Genomic DNA, 12441 nt, shown 5'->3' with positions numbered 1-12441 from the left:
CACTGTTCTAAGCACCTTACACATATTAATTAATTTAATCCTCATAGCATCATAAGGATTCCCCATTTTAGAAAGAAGGAACTGAGGCATAAAGAAATTAAGTAACTTGTCCAAGCCATATAGCTAGGAAGTGATGGAAAGAAGTTTAAATTGAGGTATCCTGGTTTTAATAAGAAAATGTGTGTATATATATATATTCTATTATTTTAGTGAAATTAATAAGTATTAACATGTGTGCTTCTGGTAGCAAACTTATATTTATGTTTTTATTTTGGGACAGGTTTTTAATGCCAGAAAATAAGATGTTAATGGCTAAAATTAAGAATTCGGTGTGTTTTTAGTGTGAAAAAGATTTAAGAAGTCTAACTTCCCTTAAGAAATCTAAATGTCTATTAAAGATACTAGTGACATAGATATCTACAATTATATCTGAAAATCAAAGTTTATCACCACATATAGGCAACGAAATGCTTGAATTTTGAAGAAGACAAAATGAATTTTGGTTGTGAGGCCAAGTATCTTCCAAGAATTATCTACCTTGGTCTTATGAAAATGTGGTTCCCCTACCACTAGCATCAGCACCACTGGGATCATTTAGGAAATTCAAGTGATCAGGCTCTGGGATGGGGCCGAATAATCTATTTTAACAGATCTTTTGTTAAACAAATCTGATGCATACGTAATTTGAAAATCATGACTCTACCTACCTTTCTCTAGTCAGGAAGTAGTTTAAAATTAAAAAGAAAGGCTAAGAAATACATTTGTTAAAATAAGTTAAGATTGCTAAAAATAATGCGAATGAAATTATTTTTATTTTAAATATTCATCCTGGGTTTCCTTCCCTTGATTTTAGGTATAGAGTCCTTTCTTATGTACTCTGTTCATGAAGGAATCAGGGGAATACCTCTCGAACCAAGTGACAAAATGGATGCTTTGATGCCTATATCAGGAACTTCGTTTGCTGTGGGAATAGATTTCCATGCAGGTAAATAGCTTTTTATTCATAATTTATGCATATTCACTTGATTTATTAAACATGATGGAAGTATAACCTTTCTATCTGTAATTTGAGAGTCAAGATGAGAAATAGGAAAGCAAATAGATGAATTTTTAAGCCTATCATCAATTGTTCTAAATATGTTATGTGTGAAAAAATCAAATACAATTTTTCTAAGGCATAGCATTTGAATTCCAAGTGCATTAACATGCCATGATTGGCACTTGGTTGCTTATTTTTATTTTTTTCTTTTTAAATGTCACTTTATCTTTGCTGTTTATTGATATAAAAATATTTGAAGCATTCTGATCTTTTGTATACTAAACATATAATCCTGTTAAAATATTTTCAGGATGTGATTTCGATTCTAATACAAACAGTGGCAAATAAAATCCAAATATTAAAAAAATTATACATGTTAAGTCATTTATGTTTGAATACAGTATGTATCATTTGGAGTCAGATTTTATCTTATCTTCTCATATTTCAGTGAAAGAAAGCAAATTGGACACTTACATTTTGCTGTGGCTAATATAAATAAATGATTATGAATTGATGGTAGACACTGTTGAATTTACTGAAGTAAATAAGTTTTTGTTGTGTTAAGTGCTAAATTCTGATATAACGAACATTGGTATGCTTGTAACATTGAGATTTATTATTCTACACTTGAGAGTTTAAGCTTATAAAGACAAAGAACTAAATCACGTTTTTTGAATTTATGTTTCATGTTGAAGACATACATGTATATTCACAGTACTTTTGTATTTGTGAGACTTAATTTTATTCTAAGGTTACAAAACACAAATAACTCTTTGGTTTATAATTTTTAAAGAAGGATTCCTTAAATTCTTTAAAAAAAATCCTTGAACATCAGCATGTGGGCTTCTGGTCATAAACTTATTTTTCCCCACCTTTAACACATTTTGTTTAATCATGTGTTAATGAAGTTCTTGGCTATAAATTAATGAAGTATTGCTTCACAAATGCTTCAAAGATGACTTTTCTTAAGTAAATTATTTTGCACCAAATATTTGGAACCACATAGAGGCATGTTTTCCACATTTTTTAGAAAAGCTTTTCCCAAAAGGAAATACAAATAAATATTACATATTTTATTCATCAATATGTTAACTTTGCTAAACTAAGTTTAGCAAATCACTAAGTGTGATTTTTGGTCAAACTTTAATCAAATTTCATTATTCATGAAAGGTTTATCACCCCACAGTAAATCTACCTTGTCTCTTACGTACCTGCATTTTATTCTTTAAAATTTTATCATACAGTATTTATCAAGGGCAAAGCTAAGAAATTTTGAATTTTTATGTATACACTATATACATATATTTTTACTAAATACATAATGCTTTGTTTTAGCTGGGTCATATATTCAATTCTATTAAAAATTCCATAATGCTTTTTTAAAATGTTTGATATATTTTCATGAAGTAGAAATATTAAAATAAGCATTTGGTCTAAATGTCTTGGTTACATCATTAATAAATCTCTTGCTCCTTAAGAGTAAATTGATCATTTGTATGAGTTAAATTCACATGCTGAGATTTTATATTGGCCCTGAAATGGCTAAATTTAATATTGTGCACTATGATAGACAGTATTTTTATTTGCAGAGAATCATACTCTCCCTGTTTCAAAATGCCCAATAATTCTTAATATCAATAAAATTATTTTATATCAAAGTAGTTTTTCATAAAGAGAAGTTACCTGTTTTAAAGTTTTAAGTTCTTCACATTATGCCTACCATATTTCTGGGTTTTAGAAAAAAATCATTTTCAGAAAATAGACTTCTTCTAAATGTAAAAGGATGTAGGTATATGGAATAGTCATGTAGTTAGAATGTTCAAGAATCTATTAAAATCCCTAGTGTTAATCAGAAAACAGCAGTGCAAATCTTGCTTTGAAACCTGAGTTAGAGATCTACAAGTCAGTGAAATATAGAGTGAGGAGAGTCCAGTGTTTAGTCATAGACAATTTGGATTCTAATACCAGCTCATATACTTACTAGTTCTGTGATCATGGGTAAGTTACCTAATTTTTCTAAGACTTTGTTTCCTTACTTTTTGGGGGTGTGGGGAATATTTAGGTCAATGTATGCAAATGTTTGACACAGTGCTTGATATACATGGGTGCTCAGGAAATGGTAACAAAAATATCAAATAAATGGAAAATAATATGCTGTATAAATTACCACTTGTGATATACATGGATATATATATATACATTTTTCCAAACATGTCCTTGAAGCTATGTTTAAATTTCTAATTAGTTAAGATTCTCTTGACTGATATCATATTTTCTGTTCAGTTATCTACATGGAGATATGTTTCTTAATTACTTGGGGGCAGTAAGGCTAGGTTAATAAATCTCCCTACTGAAGATGAACATTGCTATCATCATCATCTTTAATAGTCTGTGGAACAGATACCTAAAGATTAGATAATATCACCAGCTATTTACAGTCATTAAACGTAAACCTAGAAGGCTACCATATAGTGCTTAGACGATGAGTTAATAAACTACTAATAAAGACGATGGGGGTAGAGATATCAAGTGCTTTCTGCTACTTTTCCACATAACTCTTGTACTTTTATCTACTTTACAGTCTGATTCTTTACTAACTGTGTTTTCTGAATATATATTAGGATCAGAATAAGTGTCAGCAACTTGATTTATAATATCATTATAGACATATACAAGCTCTGTGACTATGGAGGGAAACTGCTTCAGAGAGAAAGGGTAAAAAACTGGATTGCTCTTTAGAGATAGAGAAACAAACAATTTTTGATATGTCAGTCTCTAGTTATTTATCTTTTATCTTTTTTTTTTAACCCTTGGCTTTATTTTTCACCTGATTATAGGTTCTTTCTCGATTAACTCCTTTTGTAGATATTATTTTTCCTCTTCTTCCATTAATGACATTTACCTCAGGAACATAATTCTTACATAAGGATCAATCAAAGATAAGATGACAGAATGGAAGGGCATATTAGCCCCCTTATTCTATCCAACAGCTCTCATTAAAATAAGAAGATGGAGTGGAGGAGGATCATTTATTATCATATTTTATTAATTTTATTTCATTACCATGGTATTACAAAGATAAATATTGTGTTAAAACCTGTGCATTTTATAACAATTAACAGAACTGGATCTTGCTGGGTTTGGTTCTAATAAGTTAAAGCTTTCTGCAGTAAAAGGATTTTTTTCACCAGATGAAGCAAATCTGGATACTATCCACAGAAGAATGAAGACCCTGTGGCTAGATTTAAAATGTTCAAAGCATTTTTATCTCTTCACTGGAAAAGTCCCATTCCACTGGAAAAAAAAAATATTGAGCTTTGAAATTCCTTGCCTGCTGTGTGATAGTCCTCCTGATGAATGAGTATTACATTTGATGTTTGAAGAGATATGTTTTAGTTAGGAGAAAAACCTTCAAATCAAAGCTCATTGCTCCACTTAGTAATGTGATTCTCAGGAAGTAATGCTCTATTCAGTCCCCTCCCACTTGAGGATATTTATGACGTTTTCATAATAAACAATAGAACACTACTTGGATGTAGGACAGTCTACTGTGCTTTTTTGTCTGAAATTTTATATGCTTTTTTTCGATTTGGGCCTATGCAACAATGTTGATTACTATCCAGTAGGTATAGAATATCACACTAAGTTGCAGTGGAAGATAAGGGTAAACAAGGAATAAGGACCACTATTTGGATGTAACTGTTTGGTATCCACTATAGGAAATATTTTAATACAATTTTTATACTATCACCTAGTGATCTGGCTATTAAAGCAGTAAAAATACTGGAAGAACATGTCATTGTACATTTGTCCAAACTGGTAGAATGTACAATGTCAAGAGCAAACTCTAATGTTACCTATGGTCCCTAATGTAAACTATGGATGTGCCAGTTTGGGTTCATCAACTGTAACAAAAATGTACCATTTTGGTGTGAGATGCTAATAATAGGGGAAGTTGGTCTTATGTGGTCCGAAAGGGTAAGAACCGTTGTAATTTCTGAGCAGTTTTGCTGTGAACCTAGAACTGCTCAAAAATTAAAGTCTATTTTAAAAAAAAGAAACAGTGAAAGAGAATATGTGACAAAATATTGTTGTCAAATTTATACAATGAATGTCACCTATTTATAATATATGAGGGAGTCCCACGCATTTACATATCTTTGTATGTTAGAACTAGAAGGAACATTTGATACCATCTGTAGCATTCCCTCGTGTTACATATAAAGAAATTGGAATCCAGAGAGACCAAGGATCTGTATACTAACAAGGGATCTGGTTCCCAATTCTTGCCACTCTGCCATCTTGCATTTGTAACCACTGAAACAAAATGTATTTAGACCTTTGTTGGCATTACTTGATTCAACTACACTGCACGTCTACAAATTTGTGCTGGTAGAAGATAATGTATTATTTTGATTTATATACTGAATCATGTAACTTTTAAACCCACTTAATAACTGGAGTAAGTGACATTCAAGTGAGAGTTTTTCTTTTTTTTTCCTGTGCCTAGAGGCATATAAAAAGCAGCTATTTACAAATTTTTTTAGTGATCACTTTGTCACCCACCAAGGCCACAAAAGAATTATAGGAAGAATTCTTTTCATGTCAGTAACAGCAATAGTTTAAGAAATATAATATTGTTGCTTTAGGATGTTTTTTCAATGTTATAAAAACCATTTTCTTGGCTACAAAGTGAATTTTTAGGGCTGGTTCAATTTCTTCTTGTTCTTGTGACAATGAACCAAAACTACTTTGTCATTTCAAACTTGCTTCAATATTATATTTTAAAATTATGTGAACAGTTAGTATGCATTTGTAGATAGTCAAGATCAGTAAATCTTTCAAAATGTAAAGTACTATCACAGAAAACAAAAACTTGTTAATATTACCTAAAAGACACATAACATGAAGATACATAGCATAAGGCATTATAGATAAAAGAAATTATTGAAAAATATCTTACAGATACTTTCTGGATAATTTCTAAACCCAAATCATAAAAAAACACAAGCTTCTATTAGGCATCTCAATTCATCAATAGGTTACCTGAAATTAAAAACCCTAGAAGATGCACAATGATTATCTGCTAAGATTAAAGCTTTGGTCAATTTATTTGAGATCTGTATTATTTACCACATTATTGAGAGAAGTGATGAAGCAACTTCCATGAAACTGCAAGCAGTCATCCCAGCTCATGGAAATGAAAGGTCCCCAAACCAACTTTAGATTAATTAAAATGAAGTACATTCAATCTGCTCTGGGGCACCTATCTTTTTCGTTTGTCCGAGTCACTGTGTGTTGCCATATTTCTTTTTCATTACTCAGTATTCTCCCCAGAAAAGCTACATTTAAATCTTATTCTCTGATTTCTATCTCTATACTCTATCAAAACCGAGTTGCTGAAAAACCTACTCTCAAAAGGCCTAGTTACATTAATTCACAGTAAATAGCTGCTAAGAGATTGACAAGTTTTCTTGCTAAATACGTTTGAACAGTTTACAGTATCCTAACCCACTTCCATAAATCCAAATAAAACACCACTAAAGATATGTGGAAAAAAGTATTTTATAGGTTGGTCAATCTTGCATATTTTTCAAATTGTTCCATATTCTGAGTCTTAGATAATAGATTAGCACCTGATTATTCCCAGAAACCTAGCCCTGGATTTGCTGACAGGTCAAGCGGTTATATGGAAATATCCTTTAGCTAAAGTACATTATTAGTACCTTTAGTATCTTTAAGTGTAACTTTAACCTTGAAAAAGTGCTTTTCCCCACATTTTAAGAAAACCAAGAATATATATTAATCCATTTGTCTTCTTAACACCCTCTCTTAAAAAAAAATAAAAGCTATGATTCAGCTTCTGGGACTTTTGGTCATTAGTTTTTAATCAAGTGGACACTTTTCTAGTTAATAAAGAAAAAAGGAAGTAATTTAATTGATTTTTGGGCTGGTCATAAGCAATTGATCTTTAATTCCATTTTATCATATGGCCTTATTTTTATCTAGGGGCAATAAATAGTAAGTGGATACTTTTGAGACTTGAAAGGAAAAATAAATTAATTGGTTCTATGAATTCTTTAGTATTTTTTTAAAATCAAGTCCTTGCTGAAATAGAAAAAACCTAGAAATGAAGCTAAATACCCATAAGAGAATTAGGAAAAGTTTGGATAAGAAAGAAATTAAAATGATACCACCACAAAACTTTTAGTATTTATTGAGCATTTACTACATTACAGGCATAAGATTAAGAAGATTTGTGTATTTATGTCTTTTAATTTATCAAAATAATCTTTTGGAAAAGGTGTTATTTTAATTTTAACATAAAGAAAGTAAGTTTTGGTCTGTGGATATAGGGAATATGTGATTGCTTTGAGATGCTCAAATCAAATTCTACATTCAGAATTTCCTTTTGAGTTGTTGCTGCTGAGATAGACATAGAAAGTAAATTACATAATGAGTGTGAAATAATCAACATGAGACCCCTGAGATTCATAGTAAGAATTTTAATCTCATTGCAATTATGATGGGAAAGGATATTGACAGCTATCAGGGCTCCAAGTTTGGGAGAGAGAGTGACATTACGGTCAGTATAGGGTTGTCCTTGCTAAATTGTGGGGCAGAAGACTAACAGCACAGTTTCATCTGAGAGAATAGTTGAGGACAGCATCATCATCATCATAGTTGTCATCATTATCATAAAAAGGAGGAGAAGTAGAAAGAAAAAAAATCATTTATTCTACCATGTTTATATTCATTACCTATTGCTGCGTAACTAATTACCAAAACTTAGCAACATAAAACAACAGACATTTACCTCATAGTTACTGTGTGGCAATTTAGCTGGGTCTTCTTCAAGGTGGCTTATGAGGCTGCAATCAAGGTGTTGGTCCAAGATGTGGTCACATAAGAAAGCTCATCTTGGGAGGATCCTCTTCCAAGATCATTCATATAGCTGTTGGCAGGATTCTGTTCTTTGCAGGCTGTTGAATAAAAGACACCATTTCCTCACTTACTATTGATCTCAGTTTCTTGTCATACGGGATGACCGCTAGCTTGCCTTAGAGCTAGTGAATAATAGAGTGAGAGAAAGCACACACATAATGAAAGTTGGACCTTTAGTAACCCAATCTCAGAAATGGCATACTATCACTTTTGGTATATTCTATTTACCAGAAGCTAATAACTAGGTCCAGACCACACTCAGGGGAAAAGATTAGGGAAGAGAATGAAGACCAAGTAGTGTGGGTCAGTGTAGGTCACATTAGAGGCTGGATGTCGCAATATTATAGAAATTTCATGTATTTTATCCCCACTCATTCTTTTCCAAGGAGTGAATTCTGATGGAAGATTTGAATTGCCAATGATATTTCTGTATGAACAACTCCTTTATTCTGACTTAAACCATGTGACAATGAATTGTTATCGTGAAACATCACAATCATTTTCTTGATCCCCTTTTGCCTGTAGTTAATAGTAGGCCATGATTACCTGAATTCAAAGCTATATCTTAAATAAACTGCCAGATGCCTCATAAATAGTATAGAACAAAACTGGAATTTGAATTTACATGTATATTTCTTCAACTCCTAGTTTTTCCCACATTACCATGCTAGGGTAAGTCGAATAAGGAATAAGTCCAGAAATATCCAAGAAATAATGGGTATTGAATAACAACAACAAACAAAAAATATGCTATATAAGGCAAACACTCAGAGATATTCAATGTATGTGGTTTAGAAAGACAGGATAAGGCACAAAGTTGTCCTAGTACTGATCATCTGACTTAGTAGATCTATGGCACTGTTTATCAATTAGGGACAATTGTGCACCCTAAGGTACACTTTCAATAACTGGAAACATTGATGGTTATCTCTACTGGAGGGGTGCACATTGATATCTATTGGGTAGGGCCAGGGATGCTGCTAACAGTTTCCCACAACAAAGCATTATCCAACTTCAAATACTAATAGTGCGAGAGTTGAGAAGTCTAGATCAGGATAAAATTTAAGTTGACTTGAGGTGATTCTAATCTGTGTACCACTGGTTTAGAGCCACTATCATCCTTGGCAGTTGCAAACCCGAGTATCATCTTTTATATGCTACCACTTGTTATCTTGAGTATCCTATTTATTAGTATTCAGCTTTTAATGTCATGAGTTTGTCAAATTTGCTTTTTGGCCACTATGCCAGAACAGTCCTTCAACAAAAACCAGCAACTTCCTCCAACCATTCTTTATAGTTTTTCACCAGTGACTGGAAAATCCTTCGCGTTATAGTAATTTATGCCAAATCATTTACCAATGATTCTCCAGCACTGAAGCTCTTTAAGAAAAGCTCCTTCAAGAAATTGCTTATAGCTGTTTAATATTGCCTGAGGAATACAGAGGTATGTAACACCAACAGAATTCATACTGTAGTTTGTCATCAAGATAGGCTGAGTGTTGACTGATGTTAACTATGCTTATAATGAGTTCTAGTATTGCCGCAAATATTTTTGTGTTTTGTGGCCAGGAAGGTAACTCCAAAGTACTTGGGAAAAATTAACACAACTTTATGCCCACAATGACACACAAGATCAATTATGCAAATCCTGTTCTTAGGACAATGTGCAATCTCCCATCATTCCATTTGGTCAAAGTGTTTGGACACTGAATTTATCAAAGGCTGTGCTAGAAAAATAAAATGGAAAAAAGTGATATCATTAGTCTAGAAGTTTGTTTAATTTATTATCTAATTTTATTGAAGACTGAAAGAGAAGAGCTAAATGTAAACTAAGTAGGACAAAAATCAGATGGAACCAGAAATATAACTTGATTGTTAGTGTCAAGTATAAAATACTAAGATAAAGTGCTTAAGAGTTATGAATCTGTGGTCCTGAAGTGTTTTTAAAAGTTCAGATAAATAAACAACCTCTTCTTAATAATGATATCCCTGGATTTCTTCCAGTTTTTTGAATATTCAGGTGCTATATTAACAGCATTAACAGGAAGAACCTATAGGCTATGTTTAAAAAACATCTATTTTCTTAGTCAACAGTCATTAGAATCTATGTGAACAGAATTAGAATTAGATTTGCATAGTTTGAACACAAAATATAGACTATATTATATAACTTGCTCTGTTTTTCAGGGAAAGAAACAAATAAATATTCACAGGAAAGATTCTATTTTGCATCTTTTATTGCAAATTAAATATTAAAATTATGATAAAATTGATGATTCCATATAGTAAATCAAGCTTCTAAATATATGTGAACAGTTACTCTACACCACAATTTTTCTATAGTTTTCTACATTCACAATTTCTATTTTGTTGCCTATGACATATTATTCTGATTAGTAGGAAATAAAAGAGCTAAGATTTATTGGTGAATATCATTAATAATCTTATTTAAAATGTGACTGTAGCCTTAAAATTTTTTCATTTACTAGTCTCTCAATATTATTTTAGTGATAAAGCAACTGATATTTTGAGCTCACTTGACTCAGATTTTAATTTAGTGATACAATAAAGGATACTAATAAGTATATTTGCATACTTATTTATTTGCAATGTTCATGTAAAACCCCATTGTAACTCAAAATAGTGATGATAAAATTAAACATAGACATATATCCACTCAACATCATTAAACATTATTAAAATGAGTTGGTAAAATGATATCAGTTGAGCAATCACTTATTGGTGGCAAGCCTCAATCTACGGCTAAATAGTCTTACTGGTTTAAAAATATTTATATTAAAATTATATTAAATTAAACAAAATAAAAATATGAAACAAAGTTTCAATAAAAATTACCAATACTACTACAATACAGACAGCAACTGTTTATATTTTTGTATGTTAATATTCATACTATGCTTTTTAAATACAAGTAAATTTTATTACTGGTGTGATTTGTCTTATTTCTTTTACTTACCATTCTAACATGAATATTCTTCTATGTCATGATTAGCGATCTGTAAATACTATTTTTAATAGAAATTCAGTATTGTATTATGTGGATTACCAATTTTTTTAAACATTTCTAATACTTTTGGGCATTTGGATTGTTTCCAATTTTTGACTGTATATTTTTACTGATATTTGTGGTATTTTCTCAAAATAGAATTTTCTTTTTATTATTTGTCATTTTTGGTTATAGATTATCTAATGACTATAAAGTGATAACTCTCATTATGGTTTGCTTTGCGTTTCCCAGATGTCTAAAGATGTTGAGAATCTTTTCATGTTCTTGTTAGTTATTTGTATATTTACTTGGAGAAGTGTTTATTCAAATATTTTGTCCATTTTATTTTTGGAGTTTTTGTCTAATACTGAGTTGCTAGAATTTTGAATACATTCTACACAAACCTCCTTTATATGATATGTGATTTACAAAAATCTTCTGCCATGGTGTAGTTTTTTCACTTTTGAAAGGTGTATTCTGAATCACAAGAGTTTTAAATTTTGATGAAGTACAGTTTAGCTACTTTTTTGTTGTTGTTGCTTGTGCATTAGGTATCATGTCTAAAAAAACCATTGCCTAACTTAACTGCACTGAGATTTAGTGCCATATTTCCTTTTACAACATTTAAAACATGTTAGCCTTCATATTTAGGTCTATGATTGACTTTATGTAATTTATGCATATAGGAGTGGATGTACTTGTGGATTTGCGTGTGGCTATCCAGTTATCGCAGTACCATTTTTTGTGAAGAATATTTTTTCCACCTTTAATTTATATTGGCAACTTGTTGAAAATCAATTGACTGTACATGTGAGGCTTTATTTCTGGACTTTTAGTTATTTTTTTTGATCTGTATGTCTATCATTATCAGTACCGATTGTCTTGATTACTGTAGCTTTGTAGTCAGATTTAAATTAGGATATGTGAGTCCTTCAGCTTTGTTATTTTTCAAGATTGTTTAGGTTCCTTGCATTTTTAAATGAATCTTAATATCAGCTTATTAATTTCAGTAAAGAAGCTAGTAGAGATTTTAATTGATATTGTAATGAATTGACAAATTATTGTAATGAATCTGAGAAAACAATTGACAAATTGATATTGTAATGAATCTGAGAAAACAATTGTGATCTGAATACTGTCAAGTCTTCCAATATATTAACATGTGATATCTTTCCATCTATTTGAGTCTTTTAAAATTTCTTTTAAAAATAATTTTCAAGCCAGGCGCAGTGGCTCAAGTCTGTAATCCCAGCACTTTGGGAGGCTGAGGCAAGAGGATTGCCTGAACTCAGGCGTTCGTGACCAGCCTGGGCAACTTCATAAGGCCTTGTCTCTACAATAAGTAATAAAAAAAATTAGCCAGATGTGGTAGTGCACACCTGTAGTTCCAGCTATGTGGAAGGCTGAGGTGGAAAGATAGACTGAGCCTAGCAGGTCAAGGCTGTGGTGG

General features: G+C 31.4%; 1 protein-coding gene across 1 annotated transcript in view; it reads left to right on the top strand.

Moving 5' to 3' along the window:
• The window catches only part of LRP1B (LDL receptor related protein 1B), a 1912798-nt gene that overhangs the window by 1377878 nt on the left and 522479 nt on the right, over positions 1-12441 (top strand). The window contains exon 35 of the mRNA XM_008055101.2: positions 854-985. Within this exon, the coding sequence (XP_008053292.1) occupies positions 854-985 (132 nt within the window). The remainder of the gene's footprint in view (positions 1-853; positions 986-12441) is intronic.

This window comes from Carlito syrichta, unplaced genomic scaffold (assembly GCF_000164805.1).
Source record: "Carlito syrichta isolate Samal-C Ts95f unplaced genomic scaffold, Tarsius_syrichta-2.0.1 Scaffold301673, whole genome shotgun sequence".
Classification (NCBI taxonomy): Eukaryota; Metazoa; Chordata; class Mammalia; order Primates; family Tarsiidae; genus Carlito; species Carlito syrichta.
Note: the sequence above shows the minus strand (reverse complement) of the source record. Positions and strands in the feature narration are given on the sequence as shown.